Genomic DNA, 24,523 nt, shown 5'->3' on the forward strand with positions numbered 1-24,523 from the left:
CATCATCATAAGTCCTGATCATCATCATCATCATTAGTCCTGATTATCATCATCATCATCATCATCATCATGAGTCCTGATCATCATCATCATCATGAGTCCTGATCATCATCATCATCATGATTCCTGATCATCATCATCATGTGTCCTGATCATCATCCTCATCATCTTGAGTCCTCATCATCATCATCATGAGTCCTGATCATCATCATCATCATCATAATGAGTCCTGGGCATCATCATCATCATCGAGTCCTGACCATCATCATCATCATCGAGTCCTGATCATCATCATCATCATCATGAGTCCTGATGATCATCATCATCATGAGTCCTGATCATCATCATCATGAGTCCTGATCATCATCGAGTCCTGATCATCATCATGAGTCCTGATCATCATCATCATGAATCCTGATCATCATCATGAGTCCTGATCATCATCATCATCATCATGAGTCCTGGGCATCATCATCATCATCGAGTCCTGACCATCATCATCATCATCGAGTCCTGATCATCATCATCATCATCATGAGTCCTGATGATCATCATCATCATGAGTCCTGATCATCATCATCATGAGTCCTGATCATCATCGAGTCCTGATCATCATCATCAGTCCTGATCATCATCATCATGAGTCCTGATCATCATCATTGAGTCCTGATCATCATCATCATCAGTCCTGATCATCATCATCCGCATCATCATGAGTCCTGATCATCATCATCAAGTCCTGATCATCATCATCATGAGTCCTGATCATCATCATCATGAGTCCTGATCATCTGCATCATCATCATGAGTCCTGATCATCATCATCATCATGAGTCCTGATCATCATCATCATGAGTCCTGATCATCATCATCATCATCATGAGTCTTGATCATCATCATCATCATCATGAGTCCTGATCATCATCGAGTCCTGATCATCATCATCATGAGTCCTCATCATCATCATGAGCCCTGATCATTATCATCATCATCATCATCATGAGTCCTGATCATCATGGAGTACTGGTCATCATCATCATCATCATCATGAGTCCTGATCATCATCTTCGAGTCCTGATCATCATCATCATCATGAGTCCTGATCATCATCATCATCATCGAGTCCTCATCATCATCAGTCCTGATCATCATCATCATTATGAGTCCTGATCATCATCATCGAGTGCTGATCATCATCATCATCATGAGTCCTGATCATCATCATCATCATGAGTCCTGATCATCATCATCATCGAGTCCTCATCATCATCATCATGAGTCATGATCATCATCATCGAGTCCTGCTTATCATCATCATCATGAGTCCTGATCATCATCATCATTGAGTCCTGATCATCATCTTCATCATCATGAGTCCTGATCATCATCATCATCATCATGAGTCCTGATCATCATCATCATCATCATCATGAGTCCTGATCATCATCATCATCATCATCATCATCAGTACTGATAATCATCATCATCCTCATGATCAGGACTCATGAGTCCTGATCATCATCATCATCATCATGAGTCCTAATCATCATCATCATCATGAGTCCTGATCATCATCATTATCAGTCCTGATTATCATCATCAACATCATGAGTCCTGATCATCATCATCATCATCATGAGTCCTGATCATCATCATCATGAATCCTGATCATCATCATCATGAGTCCTGATCATCATCATCATCATCATCGAGTCCTGATCATCATCATCATGAGTCCTGATAATCATCATCATCATCATGAGTCCTCCTCCTCCTCCTCATCATCATCATCATCATCGTGGGTCCTGATCATCATCATGAGTCCTGATCATCATGATCATCATGAGTCCTGATCATCATCATCATCATAAGTCCTGATCATCATCATCATCATCATCAAGAGTCCTGAGCATCATCATCATCAGTCCTGATCATCATCATCATCATCACGAGTCCTGAGCATCATCATCTTCATGAGTCCTGATCATCATCATCATCATCATGAGTCCTGATCATCATCATCATCATCATGATTCCTGATCATCATCATCATGTGTCCTGATCATCATCCTCATCATCTTGAGTCATCATCATCATCATAAGTCCTGATCATCATCATCATCATTAGTCCTGATCATCATCATCATCATCATCATCATCATGAGTCCTGATCATCATCATCATCATGAGTCCTGATCATCATCATCATCATAATTCCTGATCATCATCATGTGTCCTGATCATCATCCTCATCATCTTGAGTCCTCATCATCATCATGAGTCCTGATCATCATCATCATGAGTCCTGATCATCATCATCATGAGTCCTGATCATCATCGTCATAATGAGTCCTGAGCATCATCATCATCATTGAGTCCTGACCATCATCACCATCATCGAGTCCTGATCATCATCATCATCATGAGTCCTGATCATCATCATCATCATCATCATCATGAGTCCTGATCATCATCATCATGAGTCCTGATCATCGAGTCCTGATCATCATCATCATGAGTCCTGATCATCGAGTCCTGATCATCATCATCATAATCATCATGAGTCCTGATCATCATCATCATCATCATCATGAGTCCTGATCATCATCATCGAGACCTGATCATCATCATCATCATGAGTCCTGATCATCATCATCATCATCATCATCATGAGTCGTGATAATCATCATCATCATCATGAGTCCTCCTCCTCCTCATCATCATCATCATCATGGGTCCTGATCATCATCATGAGTCCTGATCATCATCATCATCATGAGTCCTGATCATCATCATCATCATCGAGTCCTGATCATCATCACCATCATCAAGAGTCCTGAGCATCATCATCATCTTCAGTCCTGATCATCATCATCATCATGAGTCCTGAGCAGCATCATCATCATGAGTCCTGATTATCATCATCATCATCATGAGTCCTGATCATCATCGAGTCATGATCATCATCATCATGAGTCCTGATCATCATCGAGTCGTGATCATCATCATGAGTCCTGATCATCATCATCATCACCATGAGGCTTGATCATCATCATCATCATCATGAGTGTTGATCATCATCATCATCATGAGTCCTGATCATCATCATCGAGTCCTGATCATCATCATCAGTCCTGATCATCATCACATCATCATGACTGTTGATCATCATCATCATCATGAGTCCTGATCATCATCATCATCGAGTCCTGATCATCATCATCATCATGAGTCCTGATCATCATCATCATCAAGAGTCCTGAGCATCATCATCATCATGAGTCCTGATCATCATCATCATCATGAGTCCTGAGCGTCATCATCATCATCATGAGTCCTGATCAACATCATCATCATCATGAGTCCTGATCATCATCATCATCAAGAGTTCTGAGCATCATCATCATCATCAGTCCTGATCATCATCATCATCATCATGAGTCCTGAGCATCATCATCATCATGAGTCCTGATCATCATCATCATCATCATGAGTCCTGATCATCATCATCATCATCATGGGTCCTGATCATCATCATCATCGTGTCCTGATCTTCATCATCATCATCATGAGTCCTGATCATCATCATCATCATGAGTCCTCATCATCATCATCATTATGAGTCCTGATCATCATCATCATCATCATGAGTCCTCATCATCATCATGAGTCCTCATCGTCTTCATCATCATGAGTCCTGATGATCATCACCATCATCATCATGAGTCCTGATCATCATCATCATCATGAGTCCTGATCATCATCATCATTATCATGAGTCCTGATCATCATCATCATCATCATGAGTCCTGATCATCATCAACATCGAGTCCTGCTTATCATCATCATGAGTCCTGATCATAATCATCGAGTCCTCATCATCATCATCATGAGTCCTGATCATCATCATCATCATCATCGAGTCCTGATCATCATCATCATCAGTCCTGATCATCATCATCATGAGTCCTGATCATCATCATCAGTCCTGATCATCATCATCATCATGAGTCCTGATCATCATCATCATCATGAGTCCTGATCATCATCATCAAGTCCTGATCATCATCATCATGAGTCCTGATAATCATCATCATCATGAGTCCTCCTCCTCCTCAACATCATAATCATCATCATGGGTCCTGATCATCATCATGAGTCCTGATCATCATCATCATCATGAGTCCTGATCATCATCATCATCAAGAGTCCTGAGCATCGTCATCATCATCAGTCCTGATCATCATCATCATCATGAGTCCTGATCATCAACATCATCATCATGAGTCCTGATCATCATCATCGAGTCGTGATCATCATCATCATGAGTCCTGATCATCATCATCATGAGTGTTGATCATCATCATCATCATGAGTCCTGATCATCATCATCATCGAGTCCTGATCATCATCATCATCATCAAGAGTCCTGAGCATCATCATCATCATCAGTCCTGATCATCATCATCATCGAGTCCTGATCATCATCATCATCATGAGCCTGATCATCATCATCATCATCATGAGTCCTGATCATCATCAACGAGTGGTGATCATCAGCATCATCATGAGTCCTGATCATCATCATCATCATGAGTCCTGATCATCATCATCATTATGAGTCCTGATCATCATCATCATCATCTTGAGTCCTGATCATCATCATCATCATCCAGTCCTGATCATCATCATCATGAGTCCTGATCATCATCATCATCATGAGTCCTGAACATCATCATCATCATCATGAGTCCTGAACATCATCATCATCATGAGTCCTGATCATGATCATCATCATCATGGGTCCTAATCATCATTATCATCATCATGAGTCCTGATCATCATCATCATCATGAGTCCTGATCATGATCATCATCATCATGAGTCCTGATCATCATCATCATCGAGTCCTGATCATCATCATCATCATGAGTCCTGATCATCATCATCATAATCATGAGTCCTGTTCATCATCATCATGAGTCCTGATCATCATCATCATCATGAGTCCTGAACATCATCATCATCATCATGAGTCCTGAACATCATCATCATCATGAGTCCTGATCATCATCATGAGTCCTCATCATCATCATCATCATGAGTCCTGATCATCATCATCATGAGTCCTGATCATCATCATCATCATCATCATGATTCCTGATCATCATCATCATGAGTCCTGATCATCATCATCATGATTCCTGATCATCATCTTCATGAGTCCTGATCATCATCATCATCATCTTGAGTCCTCATCATCATCATCATGAGTCCTGATCATCATCATCATCATGAGGCCTGATCATCATCTTCATAATCATCATGAGTCCTGATCATCTGCATCATCATCATGAGTCCTGATCATCATCATCATCATGAGTCCTCATCATCATCGAGTCCTGATCATCATCATCATGAGTCCTGATCATCATCATCATCATCATGGGTCCTGATCATCATCATCATCATCATCATCATGAGTCCTGATCATCATCATCATCATTCTTGATCATCACCATCATCATTAGTCCTGATCATCATCATCGAGTCCTGATCATCATCATCATCATCATGAGTCCTGATCATCATCATCGAGTCCTGATCATCATCATCATCATGAGTCCTGATCATCATCATCATGATTCCTGATCATCATCATGTGTCCTGATCATCATCATCTTGAGTCCTCCTCATCATCATCATGAGTCCTGATAATCATCATCATGAGTTCTGATCATCATCATTGAGTCCTGATCATCATCATCATCATGAGTCCTCATCATCATCATTGAGTCCTGATCATATCATCATCATCATCATCATCATGAGTCCTGATCATCATCATCATCATCATGGGTCCTGATCATCATCATCATCATCATCATGAGTCCTGATCATCATCATCATCATCATGGGTCCTGATCATCATCATCATCATCATCATGAGTCCTGATCATCATCAGTCCTGATCATCACCATCATCATTAGTCCTGATCATCATCATCCAGTCCTGATCATCATCATCATGAGTCCTGATATCATCATCATCATCATCATGAGTCCTGATCATCATCATCATCATGAGTCCTGATCATCATCATCATCATGATTCCTGATCATCATCATCATGTGTCCTGATCATCATCCTCATCATCATAAGTCCTGATCATCATCATCATCATCATTAGTCCTGATTATCATCATCATCATCATCATGAGTCCTGATCATCATCATCATCATCATGAGTCCTGATCATCATCATCATCATGATTCCTGATCATCATCATCATGTGTCCTGATCATCATCCTCATCATCTTGAGTCCTCATCATCATCATCATGAGTCCTGATCATCATCATCATCATCATAATGAGTCCTGGGCATCATCATCATCATCGAGTCCTGACCATCATCATCATCATCGAGTCCTGATCATCATCATCATCATCATGAGTCCTGATGATCATCATCATCATGAGTCCTGATCATCATCATCATGAGTCCTGATCATCATCGAGTCCTGATCATCATCATGAGTCCTGATCATCATCATCATGAATCCTGATCATCATCATGAGTCCTGATCATCATCATCATCATCATCATGAGTCCTGGGCATCATCATCATCATCGAGTCCTGACCATCATCATCATCATCGAGTCCTGATCATCATCATCATCATCATGAGTCCTGATCATCATCATCATCATGAGTCCTGATCATCATCATCATGAGTCCTGATCATCATCGAGTCCTGATCACCATCATCAGTCCTGATCATCATCATCATGAATCCTGATCATCATCATTGAGTCCTGATCATCATCATCATCAGTCCTGATCATCATCATCCGCATCATCATGAGTCCTGATCATCATCATCAAGTCCTGATCATCATCATCATGAGTCCTGATCATCATCATCATGAGTCCTGATCATCTGCATCATCATCATGAGTCCTGATCATCATCATCATCATGAGTCCTGATCATCATCATCATCATGAGTCCTGATCATCATCATCATCATCATGAGTCTTGATCATCATCATCATCATCATGAGTCCTGATCATCATCGAGTCCTGATCATCATCATCATGAGTCCTCATCATCATCATCATGAGCCCTGATCATTATCATCATCATCATCATCATGAGTCCTGATCATCATGGAGTACTGGTCATCATCATCATCATCATCATCATCATGAGTCCTGATCATCATCTTCGAGTCCTGATCATCATCATCATCATGAGTCCTGATCATCATCATCATCATCATCATGAGTCCTCATCATCATCAGTCCTGATCATCATCATCATTATGAGTCCTGATCATCATCATCGAGTGCTGATCATCATCATCATCATGAGTCCTGATCATCATCATCATCATGAGTCCTGATCATCATCATCATCGAGTCCTCATCATCATCATCTTGAGTCATGATCATCATCATCGAGTCCTGCTTATCATCATCATCATGAGTCCTGATCATCATCATCATTGAGTCCTGATCATCATCTTCATCATCATGAGTCCTGATCATCATCATCATCATCATCATGAGTCCTGATCATCATCATCATCATCATCATGAGTCCTGATCATCATCATCATCATCATCATCATCAGTACTGATAATCATCATCATCCTCATGATCAGGACTCATGAGTCCTGATAATCATCATCATCATCATGAGTCCTAATCATCATCATCATCATGAGTCCTGATCATCATCATTATCAGTCCTGATCATCATCATCATCATGAGTCCTGATCATCATCATCATCATGAGTCCTGATCATCATCATCATGAATCCTGATCATCATCATCATGAGTCCTGATCATCATCATCATCATCATCGAGTCCTGATCATCATCATCATGAGTCCTGATAATCATCATCATCATCATGAGTCCTCCTCCTCCTCCTCAGCATCATCATCATCATCATCGTGGGTCCTGATCATCATCATGAGTCCTGATCATCATGATCATCATGAGTCCTGATCATCATCATCATCATAAGTCCTGATCATCATCATCATCATCAAGAGTCCTGAGCATCATCATCATCAGTCCTGATCATCATCATCATCATCACGAGTCCTGAGCATCATCATCTTCATGAGTCCTGATCATCATCATCATCATGAGTCCTGATCATCATCATCATCATCATGATTCCTGATCATCATCATCATGTGTCCTGATCATCATCCTCATCATCTTGAGTCATCATCATCATAAGTCCTGATCATCATCATCATCATTAGTCCTGATCATCATCATCATCATCGAGTCCTGATCATCATCATCATCATGAGTCCTGATCATCATCATCATCATAATTCCTGATCATCATCATCATGTGTCCTGATCATCATCCTCATCATCTTGAGTCCTCATCATCATCATGAGTCCTGATCATCATCATCATGAGTCCTGATCATCATCATCATCACGAGTCCTGATCATCATCGTCATGAGTCCTGAGCATCATCATCATCATTGAGTCCTGACCATCATCACCATCATCGAGTCCTGATCATCATCATCATCATGAGTCCTGATCATCATCATCATCATCATCATCATGAGTCCTGATCATCATCATCATGAGTCCTGATCATCGAGTCCTGATCATCATCATCATGAGTCCTGATCATCATCGAGTCCTGATCATCATCATCATCAGTCCTGATCATCATCATCCTCATCATCATGAGTCCTGATCATCATCATGAGTCCTGATCATCATCATCATCATGAGTCCTGATCATCATCATCATGAGTCCTAATCATCATCATCATCATGAGTCCTGATCATCATCATCATCATGAGTCCTGATCATCATCATCATCATGAGTCCTGATCATCTTCATCATCATCATGAGTCCTGATCATCATCTGCATCATCATCATGAGTCCTGATAATCATCATCATCATGAGTCCTGATCATCATCATCGAGTCGTGATCATCATCATCATCATGAGTCCTGATGATCATCATCATCATCATCATGAGTCTTGATCATCATCATCATCATGAGTCCTGATCATCATCGAGTCCTGATCAACATTATCATGAGTCCTCATCATCATCATCATGAGTCCTGATCATTATCATCATCATCATCATCATGAGTCCTGATCATCATGGAGTACTGGTCATCATCATCATCTTCATCATCATGAGTCCTGATCATCATCTTCGAGTCCTGATCATCATCATCATCATGAGTCCTGATCATCATCATCATGAGTCCTGATCATCATCATCATCAATGTTAATCATCATCATGAGTCCTGATCATCATCATCATCATGAGTCCTCATCATCATCAGTCCTGATCATCATCATGAGTCCTGATCATCATCGAGTGCTGATCATCATCATCATCATGAGTCCTGATCATCATCATCATCGAGTCCTCATCATCATCATCATCATGAGTCATGATCATCATCATCATCGAGTCCTGCTTATCATCATCATCATGAGTCCTGATCATCATCATCATTGAGTCCTGATCATCATCCTCATCATCATGAGTCCTGATCATCATCATCATCATCATCATCATCATCAGTACTGATAATCATCATCCTCATGATCAGGACTCATGAGTCCTGATAATCATCATCATCATCATGAGTCCTAATCATCATCATCATCATGAGACCTGATCATCATCATCATCATCAGTCCTGATCATCATCAACATCATGAGTCCTGATCATCATCATCATCATGAGTCCTGATCATCATCATCATCCTCATCGAGTCCTGATCATCATCATCCTCATGAGTCCTGATAATCATCATCATGAGTCCTCCTCCTCCTCCTCCTCATCATCATCGTGGGTCCTGATCATCATCATGAGTCCTGATCATCATCATCATCGAGTCCTGATCATCACCATCATCATGAGTCCTGATCATCATCATCATCATCATCATGAGTCCTGATCATCATCATCATCATAAGTCCTGATCATCATCATCATCATGAGTCCTGATCATCATCATCATCGAGTCCTCATCATCATCATCATCATGAGTCCTGATCATCATCATGAGTCCTGATCATCATCAACATCATCATGAGTCCTGATCATCATCATCATCATCATGAGTCCTGATCATCCTCATCATCATCATCATGAGTCCTGATCAAAATCATCATCGAGTCCTGCTCATCATCATCATCATCATGTGTTGATCATCATCATGAGTCCTGATCATCATCATCATCGAGTCATCATCATCATCATCATCATGAGTCATGATCATCATCATCGAGTCCTGCTTCTCATCATCATCATGAGTCCTGATCATCATCGAGTCCTGATCATCATCATCATCATGAGTCCTGATCATCATCATCATCATCATCATGAGTCCTGATCATCATCATCATCATCAGTACTGATAATCATCATCATCCTCATGATCAGGACTCATGAGTCCTGATAATCATCATCATCATCATGAGTCCTAATCATCATCATCATCATTGAGTCCTGATCATCATCATCATCAGTCCTGATCATCATCATCAACATCATGAGTCCTGATCATCATCATCATGAGTCCTGATCATCATCATCATGAGTCCTGATCATCATCATCGAGTCCTGATCATCATCATCATGAGTCCTGATCATCATCATCATCAGTGTTAATCATCATCATCATGAGTCCTGATCATCATCATCATCATCATGAGTCCTGATCATCATCATCGAGTCCTGATCATCATCATCATCATCATGAGTCCTGATCATCATCATCATGATTCCTGATCATCATCATCATGTGTCCTGATCATCATCATCATCTTGAGTCCTCATCATCATCATGAGTCCTGATCATCATCATTATGAGTCCTGATCATCATCATCATGAGTTCTGATCATCATCATCATCGAGTCCTGATCATCATCATCATCATGAGTCCTGATCATCATCATCATCATGAGTCCTCATCATCATCATTGAGTCCTGATCATATCATCATCATCATCATCATGAGTCCTGATCATCATCATCATCGAGTCCTGATCATCATCATCAGTCCTGATCATCATCACCATCATTAGTCCTGATCATCATCGAGTCCTGATCATCATCATCGTGAGTCCTGATCATCATCATCATCATCGAGTCCTGATCATCATCATCATCATGAGTCCTGATCATCATCATCATCATGATTCCTGATCATCATCATAATGTGTCCTGATCATCATCCTCATCATCTTGAGTCCTCATCATCATCGAGTCCTGATCATCATCATCATCATCATGAGTCCTGATCATCATCATCATCATCATGAGTCCTGATCATCATCATCATCATCATGATTCCTGATCATCATCCTCATCATCCTGAGTCCTCATCATCATCATCATGAGTCCTGATCATCATCATTATGAGTCCTGATCATCATCATCATCATCATGAGTCCTGATCATCATAATCATCATGAGTCCTGATCATCATCATCATCATGAGTCATCATCATCATCATTGAGTCCTGATCATCCTCATCATCGAGTCCTGATCATCATCATCATAATCATCATGAGTCCTGATCATCATCATCATCATCATCATCATGAGTCCTGATCATCATCATCATGAGTCCTGATCATCATCATCATCATCATGAGTCCTGATCATCATCATCATCATGAGTCCTGAGCATCATCATCATCATCATCATGAGTCTGATCATCATCATCATCATCATCATGAGTCCTGATCATCATCATCATCGAGTCCTGATCATCATCATCATCATGAGTCCTGATCATCATCATCATCATCATGAGTCCTGATGAACCACTGCAGTGACTAAGGGGACTTAAGAGGGTGCACAATTCTAGACCACAGCCCCACTCAGGCAGTACTTTTGGGGGAAATGGGGGAAGGAGGAAGGTGAAGTGACCTCTGGCAACAGTAGTACTGCTTAAAACATTAAAAGACAAGGAAAAAAGCTATGGGAATTGAAGAAGAATAATGGACAGAGATTTTAAGAAGCTAAAATAGAACTTAAACAAATTTACAAAAAAAAAAAACCCATCAAAAAATGGGCAATGGATATGAACAGACACTTCTCAAAAGAAGACATTTATGCAGCCAACAAACTTAGAAAATATGCTCATCATCACTGGTCATTAGAGAAATGCAAATCAAAACCATAATGAGATACCATCTCATGCCAGTTAGAATGGCAATCATTAAAAAGTCAGGAAACAACAGGTGATGGAGAGGATGTGGAGAAATAGGAACGCTTTTACACTGTCAGCGGGAGTGTAAATTAGTTCAACCATTGTGGAAGACAGTGTGGCGATTCCTCAAGGATCTAGAACTAGAAATATCATTTGACCCAGCAATCCCGTTACTGGGTATATACCCAAAGGATTATAAATCATTCTAGTATAAAGACACAGGCACATGTATGTTTACTGCAGCACTGTTCACAATAGCAAAGTCTTGGAACTAACCCAAATGCCTACCAATGATAGACCAGATAAAGAAAATGTGCCACATATATACCATGGAATACTATGTGGCTATAAAAAAGGATGAGTTCATGTCCTTTGCAGGAACATGGATGAAACTGGAAACCATCTTTCTCAGCAGAGTCACATAAGAAGTGAAAAATCAAACACTGTATGTTCCCACTCATAAGTAGGAGTTGGAGAACACATGGACACAGGGATGGGAACATTATACACTGGGGAATGTTGGGGGTTGGGGGGCAGGGGGAGGGATAGCATTAGGAGAAATACCTAATGTAAATGATGAGTTGATGGGTGTAGCAAACCAATATGGCACATGTATACCTATGTAAGAAACCTGCATGTTGTGCACATGTACCCCAGAACTTAAATTTTAAAAAAAAAGAAAATCAGTATATAGAAGAATAAGATCCAAATTATGTCAAAAAATTTATATTTACTTATACGGAAAAACAAATAAAAAACAAAACAAAACAAAAAGAAGCTAACATAGGAATACCCTGACAGTATCAGGAAGGGGCGACAGACTTAGGCTTGCAGTCGGGCAGTCACGAGGAAAGTCACAAATGAGGAGACTGAGTGGGAGAAAGAAGCCTAGCAAGTAGGGGGAAAGGAGGCTTCCTGGGAGAAGGAGTCCAGGGGCCCCAAGAGAACCCCTTACTCAGCAAGGACTGAAAGGCAGGCAGGGCCAGGTGGTCTGAAGAGCAGCCAAGGAGGCCAGAACAGCTTCCAGGTCCCCTGGCCTCAGAGAAGCCTCCTCCCTCCTGAAAGGCTGAGTGCCTTGTGCTCTGTCTGCCCTGTCTATCCCCGCACCTGCACGGGGGCCTGGCCGGCATCTTCTCTCTTCTCCCCAGGGCGCTTCCCCTTGCCCTAGCCACCTGATGAGTTCTGGTTTAGGATGGAGAATTCCTGCTCACAGGGAAAAAAACCATAAGGTGACTCCTGGTTGTAGGCTCCAGGGGCCATTTGCTGGAGCCACCCAGGGCAGGAAGGGAGGGAGACTCAGAGGGGGAAGGCTCAGGAGGACCCTGTCTACCATGCTCAGAGTGCAAACCCCCAGGGGGAGCCGCAGGGTGGGAAAAGAGGCCTGCAGGTGCCCAGTGGCAGTCAGTATGAAACTTTACCAAAGGTAGACCTTCCTCAGGGGAATAGAGAAAACAACATTCTTGTCTCTGAACCTAACCCTATGGCAACATCAGAGGCGCCACAGGTCAAATGTTAGGCTCGAGGGAAGCCACGCTTACCTAGTGAGACCAGGTGGCTGTAGTTCTCCAGTGTCACCTCCCTGTACAGGGCTCTCTAAGCAGGATTCAGCAGCCTCCAATCCTTCTGGGTGAAATCCACAGTGACATCCCCAAATGCCAAGAAAGCCTGTAACACAAAACCCAGGCATGCTCACCAGGGACAGTGTTGCACTCAGGCAGTTGGAGGATTCCAGGTTCTGCCACCTGTGCCTGGAGTTCCAAGACCTCCGTCTCTGCCTGGCCCCAGTATTTATGGTGCTAGGTAGTCTTAATGGGGCTTCCTAGAAGCACAGAGAGTTTCAACTGCGTGGAGCTTTAAACCTAGGCAGGGAGAAGAGGGAAACTCAAAAAATTAAGTAACAGTGTTTCCTACAAACATATGAACAGTAAATAACACATTACTAAAGTTTTACGGTACCCTGAGCCATGTTCTGAGTTAGATACTCCATGAATTTCTAAATGAGCAAGACACAGCTCTCATGGATCTTCTGATAAAATGACAACCGATCATTTGGGACCTGCGCTGGAAAATGTAAATCTCCACTGCAGGATCCCAGAATTCAGATCCAGGTTAGATCTGATTTCTACCAAAAATCCAGTGCTGTATAGGGCAGTCTGAGCACATCTGAATTAGTGGATGGAGCACTTTTGAAAGAGCCCTTCTCACAGTACATCTGTTCTGCAACTACGCACATGACCAGTTTGGCATCTCTGTAGGTGCCTGATGAATTTAAATTCCATTTGTGGCCAGGCACGGTGGCTTGTGCCTGTAATCCCAGCACTCTGAGAGGCTGAGGCGGGCGGATGACTTGAGGCCAGGAGTTTGAGACCAGCCTGGCCAACACGGTGAAACCCTGTCTCTACTAAAAATATAAAAATTAGCCAGGTGTGGTGGTGCATGGCTGTAATCTCAGGTGCTTGGGAGGCTGAGGCAGGAGAATCGCTTGAACCTGGGAGGAGGTTACAGTGAGCTGAGATTGTGCCACAGCACTCCAGCCTAGGCGACAGAGCAAGACTCTGTCTCATAAATAAATAATCAATTCGTGAAGCTCATCAGACTACTAGACTCATGAGTCAGAAAGCCTCTCCTTTGACCCTTAACTGTCAATCCCTATTTCCCCCAGCACTGATCTATCATGTCACACCTACTGTAAAGATCCTCAAAATCCAGGCAGGCTGGGCATGCTGGCTCATGCCTATAATCCTAGCACTTTGGGAGGCTGATGCAGGATTGCTTGCATCCAGGAGTTTGAGACCAACCTGGGCAAAATAGCGAGACCCCAACTCCACATACACAAAAATAAAAAATTAGTTGAGCATGGTGGCAAGTGCCTGTAGTCCCAGCTAGTTGGGAGGCTGAGGTGTGAGCACTGTTTGAGCCTGGGAGGTCAAGGCTGCAGAGAGCTATTATTGTGCCACTGCACTTAGCCTGGGCAACAGTGAGACCCTGACCACCATCCCCCCAAAAAACCCAAAAGAAAAACCAAGAAAACCCCAGAAAGCTTAAAGACCAAGTTGGGCTCCTCAGGCTGGCATCCAGGCCTCTGTCCTCAGGAGGGTCAGAGGTAGCCAGCAGTCTTTAGGAATAATCAGATGACAGGGGCCAATGAGGGAGGTAGGTGGGAGCTATCTCAGCAGTTTAGGCCACGCTGTGAGGAGTCTGCAGGAAGTGGCAGAGCTATGGGAGGTGGCAATCCTACACTGTCAAACCGTGAGGACCCTGGTGAGCTTGGGCATCTGTGGCCAACTGACAATGCAGGCTCGGCACAGGGCAGTGACTGCTCCTCAGAGACGTGGCCGATCCAGGGCTGTAGGTGCAATCTCCCAGTTTGGTAATGCTGAAAGCCCATCTAACCATCCAACATGCTGTCTGCCAAACCAGAGATATTCAGGTGCCCTGTGTGACTCTGCACCTCCACTAGAACACACAGAAAATCAGCTGTGGCCACCCCAAGCCAGCACCTGGCAGACTTCTGAGTTGGGAGCCTAAAGGACCACAGTCCACTCCTGCACCCACATCTAGGCCATGCTTCTCGCAGCTGTTCCAGGCAGTGGCCATGCATTTTAAGGACATCAAGGCAAGCCCCTTCCGATCCAGGCGCTCCTCTGATGGCCCACTATGGCTTGAAGACCTGCTGGCCTGGCTGAGCCTCCCAAGGCTGTACTTGGTCTCCGATACTTCCACGCAATTTTATCCCCCTCTCCTCACTGGAGTCTGATGAGGCTCCAGTCATCCCCTTTTCTCTCTTGCAGGCCTTTCCTCTAACATGAGCCCAGCCCATCTCATTGCATCTTGGGATCTGCTTCCCCTAGGACCTGGATTCATCCACCAGCCGTCTGTGAGAACGTTGACTGCTAAAACCCTTTGTCCCTGCAGTTGAGCAGTCTGCCCAGTGGCAGCCTGAGATTGAGCACACTTCTGCCTCTTCCCCATCTCCTGTACTTGCCACATCTCTCGCAACTGCCCAGGGAACCCCTCCCACTGGAGGCCTTTGTGACCTCCCTCTCTGCCCTACCCTTCATTGACACCAACCCAACATCATCACTGGACACCTGAGTGTGGAGATTCCTGTCTTTGGCTGTAAATGCTCCCTGGGTGTTGTACACAGATCACTACTTGATAAGTGACACCCACAGGCCAGTCACTTGCTGGAGGACGCCAGGAAAGACAGATCACTCCCCAGGAGCAGTGCTGGCCTTGGTCCGGTGCTAACAATGTGACTGCTAGGGCCAGTGAAGGAAACGAGCCTATCCTGTGACAGCAAGAAGGACAGTTCTGGGAAGTCTCACCTGTCTCCTGGCTCCCTGGGGTCCCATGACTGTCTTCCTGCTCTCCATGGAGAAGGGAAGCTTGCAGATGGCTGATCTGTGGGAGGAGAGAAGTCAAAGGGTGGCTGGGTGCAGCTGCCCTCCCCACATGTGACACAGGCCTGATTCCAATACCAACTGGGGATCTGGGGAGAGCACATCTGCACAATCCCCCTGTGGGGGTCTGGCCAAAAGGTCTAGGGAGCCAGGCTCCCTGCAAATCCAGGACAAGCTCATCTGGGAGTGAAGACCCTGTGTCCCAGGAGCTGGGTGAGGTTTGTTGCTTACATCACTGAGGGGCTAAAAGGATGTGCAACACCTGCAGATGAGGTCTTGAGTTTAAGGTTAGGGCTCAGAGTTGCAGGTGTTCTTTGCATTGGACAGAACACACAAAAGCTGTCTGTCTCTTCTAGCCTCCGTCTACCTGGGTTTAAAGTCAGGATAATCACAGGGGCAGACAAACTTAAGAAGGCCACAGGCAGATGGCATTGGCAGTTATTAAGTACTGTACAACACCAAAGCCTGTAACAAATTAATAGCATGGGGAGTGTGAGCCTTCAAGAATAAAAGTCCTCAGACATGTGGTCAATCTAAGGCAGTGAGTGATCCAATGCAATTTGGATCCTGATTGCAACAAAGAATACATGAGGAGTTTTAGCAGCCAGTGAAATCTGAACACTAATTGGATATTAGATTATCAAACATTGATTTTGTTGTTATAAAAATATTTTGGGTTTTAAAAGCATGAGCCCTTCCTTGTATACAAACTTTCAGAACATTCATGAGTGAAAATGATGTCTGGATGTGCTTAAACACCCCTTCTCACCCTCAAAAGTCAATTGAGCATTATTGGCCACACTTGATAATTTTTAGAACTGAATAATGTGTACTGGGTTCATTGTACTATTTTCTCTGAATTTTTGGAAAATAATTCCAGTAGAAATACAGGAAAAGAATTAATTGTAAATTAAAGTGGTGGGTACAATGATTTCATTAGAGTACTCACTATACTTTTAAGTGAATGTTTTGATAAAAAAAAAATTCAAAGTAAAAACAGACATACAAGGGTGAAAAGAAGGAAATGTGAAGGAACAAAGATGCTATCGTGGTGATTATGATGAACACAGCATACATCCACTGGCCAGCAACTTTGAGACAGAAGAAGTGAACAAATACTACGGTGTTATGAAAGGAAAATAAAACTAGGGACCCCAGTCCACTATGCCAAAAGGAAAGCATGTAAGAAGCTGCCTTTTCTTTTGTTCCAAAGGAGATAGCTACAGATAAAAGGTTAAGTATCTCCATAGTAGCTGCTCTATGCACACCTTATCTTACATAAAGTGCTGATTTACTGAGTGTGAGATGAACACATAACTGATTATTCTCCTACCTGCTCCTTTTCTCTTGCCACAGGTGGATTACCATACCCTCCCTCTTTCCCCTCCAGCCTACTTTTCCCTTTTAAACAATGAAGCTCTCAAACTCATATTTGGGGAAAGCCACTGACCTCTCTCTGGGGCATGTGCTCAACCTTGGCAAAATAAACATCTATTAGCACATCAAAAAGCTTATCCACCATAATCAAGTGGGCTTCATCCCTAAGATGCAAGGCTGGTTCAACATATGCAAATCAATACATGTAATCCAACATATAAACAGAACCAAAGAAAAAAACCACATGATTATCTCAATAGATGTAGAAAAGGCCTTTGACAAAATTCAACATCCCCTCATGCTAAAAACTCTCAATAAATTCGGTATTGATGGAATGTATCTCAAAATAATAAGAGCTATTTATGACAAACCCACAGCCAATATCATACTGAATGGGCAAAAACTGGAAGCATTCCCTTTGAAAACTGGCACAAGACAGGGATGCCCTCTCTCACCACTCCTATTCAACATAGTGTTGGAAGTTCTGGCTAGAGCAATCAGGCAAGAGAAAGAAATCAAGGGTATTCAGTTAGGAAAAGAAGAAGTCAAATTATCCCTGTTTGCAGATGACATGATTGTATATTTAGAAAACCCCATCGTCTCAGCCCAAAATCTCCTTAAGTTGATAAGCAACTTCAGCAAAGTCTCAGGATACAAAATCAATGTGCAAAAATCACAAGCATTCTTATATACCAGTAACAGACAAACAGAGAGTCAAATCATGAATGAACTTCCATTCACAATTGCTTCGAAGAGAATAAAATACCTAGGAATCCAACTTAAAAGGGATGTAAAGGACCTCTTCAAGGAGAACTACAAACCACTGCTCAGTGAAATAAAAGAGGACACAAACAAATGGAAGAACATACCATGCTCATGGATAGGAAGAATCAATATTGTGAAAATGGCCATACTGCCCAAGGTAATTTATAGATTCAATGCCATCCCCATTAAGCTACCAATGACTTTCTTCACAGAATTGGAAAAAACTGCTTTAAAGTTCATATGGAACCAAAAAAGAGCCCACATTGCCAAGACAATCCTAAGTCAAAAGAACAAAGCTGGAGGCATCACACTACCTGACTTCAAACTATACTACAAGTCTACAGTAACCAAAACAGCGTGGTACTGGTACCAAAACAGAGATATAGACCAATTGAACACAACAGAGTCCTCAGAAATAATACCACACATCTACAGCCATCTGATCTTTGACAAACCCGAGAAAAACAAGAAATGGGGAAAGGATTCCCTATTTAATAAACAGTGCTGGGAAAATTGGCTAGCCATAAGTAGAAAGCTGAAACTGGATCCTTTCCTTACTCCTTATACGAAATTAATTCAAAATGGATTAGAGACTTAAATGTTAGACCTAATACCATAAAAACCCTAGAAGAAAACCTACGTAGTACCATTCAGGACATAGGCATGGGCAAGGACTTCATGTCTAAAACACCAAAAGCAACGGCAACAAAAGCCAAAATTGACAAATGGGATCTATATTAAACTAAAGAGCTTCTGCACAGCAAAATAAGCTACCATCAGAGTGAACAGGCAACCTACAGAATGGGAGAAAATTTTTGTAATCTACTCATCTGTCAAAGGGCTAATATCCAGAACCTACAAAGAACTCAAACAAATTTACAAGAAAAAACCAAACAACCCCATCAAAAAGTGGGCAAGGGATATGAACAGACATTTCTCAAAAGAAGACATTCATACAGCCAACAGACACATGAAAAAATGCTCATCATCACTGGTCATCAGAGAAATGCAAATCAAAACCACAATGAGATACCATCTCACACAAGTTAGAATGGCAATCATTAAAAAGTCAGGAAACAACAGGTGCTGGAGAGGATGTGGAGAAATAGGAACACTTTTACACTGTTGGTGGGATTGTAAACTAGTTCAACCATTATGGAAAACAGTATGGTGATTCCTCAAGGTTCTAGAACTAGAAGTACCATATGACCCAGCCATCTCATTACTGGGTATATACCCAAAGGATTATAAATCATGCTGCTATAAAGACACATGCACACGTATGTTCATTGTGGCACTATTCACAATAGCAAAGACTTGGAATCAACCCAAATGTCCATCAGTGACAGATTGGATGAAGAAAATGTGGCACATATACACCATGGAATACTATGCAGCCATAAAAAAGGATGAGTTCATGTCCTTTGTAGGGACATGGATGCAGCTGGAAACCATCATTCTCAGCAAACTATTGCAAGAACAGAAAAGCAAACACCGCATGTTCTCACTCATAGGTGGGAACTGAACAATGAGATCACTTGGACTCGGGAAGGGGAACATCACACACAGGGGCCTATTATGGGGAGGGGGGAGGGATTGCATTGGGAGTTATACCTGATGTAAATGACGAGTTGATGGGTACAGCACACCAACATGGCACAAGTATACATATGTAACAAAACTGCACATTATGCACATGTACACTAGAACTTAAAGTATAATAATAATAATAATAAAAACATCTAAATTGGTACTTGATTCTGATACTTTTTGGTTTACACGCAGTTAGAGAAGAAAAGCAGTGAAATTTCTTCTTCTGATGGCAGTTGAAAGGCGATTTATAACATTTATTTTTGTTGTTTCTGTACACTTAAATAGTTTACATCCTTGCATGTCTCATCTGTGCTATCTTTACCTATTCCAAAGTCACAAAGATATTCTCCTACATTCAGTCTTAGAAGTTTAAACATTTTGTTTTTGGTGGTAGTATATGTATTTCATTTTTTAACTGTTTGCTGCTAGGTTACAGAAATACAAGTGCTCTTTAAAAATACTGACCTTATTTTCTCAAGTTCCTAAACTGTGTGTTACTAGTATCTAGTTGTTTAACTACAGATTCTTCCATGTACACACTCACATCTGTGAATAAAAAGTTTTTCTTGTTCTATTTCAACGTTTATGCCTTTTATTCCTTTTTAATACCTTAACAAATTACCTTGATATTCTAAGATAATGCTAAAGAGTGATGAGAATCAACATTAATGCTTGTTCCTGATCTTAGTGTGAACACACTTCACCATTAAATATGATGATTGCAGCCAGGCTGTCACACATAACCTTTGTTTTATTAAGGGAAATTCTTTCTATTCCTCATCTGCTGAGAATTTTTACCCTGAATAGGTGTGAAATGTTATCAAATATTTTTCTGCATTAAGATACTCGTGTAGGTTTTTCTCTTTTGCTCCCTGAAAGCAGTGAAAGGAAAAGAAAAACGTGGGAACTCAAACCACTCTGCCAAAAGAAAAATATTAAGCTGAAAGCTGATTCATGCAAGAAGCTGCCTTTCCTTTCCTTCCTGAGCTGAGAACCACAGATAAAAGGTAAAATATCTCCGCCGGGCTCAGTGCAGTCGGTGGCTCACGCCTATAATCCTAGAACTTTGGGAGGCGGAGGCGGGTGGATCACGAGGTCACCATCCTGACCATCCTGGCTAACACGGTGAAACCCCCTCTCTACTAAAAATACAAAAAAACTAGCTGGGCGTGGTGGCAGGCACCTGTAGTCCCAGCTTCTAGGGAGGCTGAGGCAGGAGAACGGCGTGAACCCAGGAGCAGGCGGAGCTTGCAGTGAGCGGAGATCGCGCCACTGCACTCCAGCCTGGGTGACAGAGCGAGACTCTGTCTCAAAAAAAAAAAAAAAAAAAATAGCCGGGAGTGGTGGAGGGCGCCTGTAGTCCCAGCTACTCAGGAGGCTAAGGCAGGAGAATGGTGTGAACCTGGGAGGCGGAGCTTGCAGTCAGCAGAGATTGTGCCACTGCACTCCAGCCTGGGCGACAGAGACTCAGTCTCAAAGAAAAAAAAAAAAAATTAGCAGGGCATGGTGGCAGGTGCCTGTAGACCCAGCTACTCGGGAGTCTGGGGCAGGAGAATGGTGTGAACCCACGAGGCGGAGCTTGCAGTGAGCGGAGATCACGCCACCGCACTCCAGCCTGGGGACAGAGCAAGACTCCGTCTCAAAAAAAAAAAAAAAAAAAAAAAAAGTTAAATATCTCCACAGGTAGCTTACTCTATGTTCACCCTATCGTTGGTTTTTTAGGCACAAACTCCATTTGGCTAGAATATATCATCCTTTTCATGCATTGCTGGATGCTACTTGTCCATATTTTGGTGAGAATTCCTGACTATTTTCCTCTAGAGTGATTACATATAAGGGCACATGAGAACTCTGTTGAAATGTTCTGTATCTTGATTGAGGTGATAAGTGACCTGTGTCAAAACTCATTAAAGTATACAGTTAAAAGCAGTGCTTCTTATGGTACCCAAGTTACACCTCAACATTGATTAAAAATCCTCTCAGAGACCAAATATATATGGGTAAAATAACAAGACATCTGGATTTGTTTAAAATACTTTGGCACATAAACAGGGGGAAGGGATAAATCTAACAAAACTATCTATGGTTTTAAAATTTATCGAATCTGGATGAAGGCAACATGGGGATTCATATTACCATTCTCCCAATTTTGCTACCCATTTGAGATTTTTCATAATACTAGTTTACAGAAAAAGCATTAATCATATTGCTAATTCTATGCTTACCAAAAAATTGCCTAAAATAATCTTATAGGAACAAACTTCATTTGAAAATACTCAAAAGTCCCCAGTATTCAAGAAACTGCCCAATCAAGAAAAAGCCACATTAGAAACAGGAGGCAGTTGGCTGGGCACAGTGGCTTTCCTGTAATCCCAGCACTTTGGGAGGCTGATGCATGTGGATCGCTTGATCCCAGGAGTTCAAGACCAGCCTGGGCAACATGGCAAAGGCTTGTCTCTACAAAAAATATAAATATTAGCCATGTGTGGTGGCACGTGCCTGTAGTCCTAGCTACTCCTGGCTTGAGCCCAAGAGGTTGAGGCTGCAATGAGCTTTGTCACTCCAGCCTGGGCAACAGAGCAAGACACAGTCTCAGGAAAACAACAACAACAACAACAACAACAACAACAACAACAAAAACAAAACAGGAGACAGTCATATTTGCATCCCAATACTCCTTATTCCCAGTGTTCTATCCTGTCCAAGTGCTGCCTAACGGAAAAATCTCATGGTGAACTTGCCTATAGATCCCTGGGGCAAAAAATTACAGGTGCAGAATACAACAGAGCTTCTAAAGCAGCATCCCAGTTTCCACTTCCTTCCCTCAAATCTGAGAAAGCAGAGTAGACCTTTCTTACAAGGTTCTAAGCTGTTGGAGGCTGCCTGAGGGACTGCTCTCTCTGTTTTGAGGATCTCACACCTTAGGGAGGAAAAGCACTGGATCATGCTTGGCAAAGATGCAGACAGACTGAAAAGCAGATGCCTGGGGCAAGATATTATGGGTAGAGACATGCAACAGACCATCAAGGGCCCAGAGGAGAGACTCTTGGGACAAATAAGTATTTAAAAGCAGTTGCCTATGAGCAAATGGAAAAAGCCACAAGCAAAGGTAAGATCCATGCTCAAAAAAGGCCTGAGAAAATCTTAAAACTTCTCCTCAGACTGATACCAAAGCTTAGAACCAATGCCAAGGTAATAGCAAAAATCCTCCCTGGAAAAGAGTCAGTCTGCAAAAATTGGAAAAGGAGGTTGTTTTTTCCCACAATGCCTAATTTCTAACAACAACAACAACAACAACAACAACAAAAACTCAGAAAACATGGACCAATAGTGGAAGAAAATAAAGTGATGCAAACCTTCCCTGGAGAAACATAAGCTTCAGGCATACTAGACAGATTTTAGACTGTCTAAAATATTCTCAAAAACTCATGTAAACACATATAGAGAAAAGGAAATCAGGAAAATATATATGAACAAAATAAAAATATCAACAGAGATTACAAAAAGGAAGCAAACGAAAATTCTGGACCTGAAAACATAGTAACTGAAAAATTCAGTAGAGGGGTTTAACAGCAGATGAGCAGGCAAAAAAAAATAATCAGTAAACATACAGGGAAGAAATTACAGAGACAGAGAAGCAGGAAGAGAAAACAATGACATAAAGTAAACAGAGCCAAGAGAGTTATAAGGCACCATTAACTGGACATATATATGGGTGTCTAGGAGAAGATGCTGATAGATTACTGAAGAAATAATGGACAACACTTCAAAATTTGAAGACAGACATGAATCTACAAGGCCAGCACACTCAACAAACTCCAAGAATAAATTCAAGGAGGTCCCTACCCACACTTCACAACTACGCTTACATGAAACCAGCTTCAGGAACACAGGACTGGCGGGGGGAGAGAAGTTAAGAATAGTGGCATCATGCCTCTCTCAGGGAAAAACTGTCACAATAGACTGAGAACTGGAGAGGGAGAGGGTTCCATCTTGTCATTTTCACAGCCCATAGTGGAGTTTCTCTCAGAGCGGACCAAAATGGGGGTGGGGAGGGTAGCAGTTTGTGTGTCAAATGTTACAGACTCTCACTGTTCTCAGAAAGGCTCGGTTGATTTTTCTGAATAA

At 42.1% G+C, this 24,523-nt stretch overlaps 1 protein-coding gene across 1 annotated transcript in view; it reads right to left on the reverse strand.

The window, feature by feature from the left end:
- Positions 1-24,523, reverse strand: part of LOC135965525 (uncharacterized) — a 42,097-nt gene that overhangs the window by 12,516 nt on the left and 5,058 nt on the right. Inside the window, 3 exon segments of the mRNA XM_074003212.1 lie at positions 13,365-13,460; positions 13,796-13,922; positions 16,586-16,661. Coding sequence (XP_073859313.1) covers positions 13,365-13,460; positions 13,796-13,922; positions 16,586-16,633 — 271 coding nt within the window. The 5' untranslated portion in view covers positions 16,634-16,661.

The sequence above is a fragment of the Macaca fascicularis genome, chromosome 10, assembly GCF_037993035.2.
Source record: "Macaca fascicularis isolate 582-1 chromosome 10, T2T-MFA8v1.1".
In the NCBI taxonomy this organism is placed as follows: domain Eukaryota; kingdom Metazoa; phylum Chordata; class Mammalia; order Primates; family Cercopithecidae; genus Macaca; species Macaca fascicularis.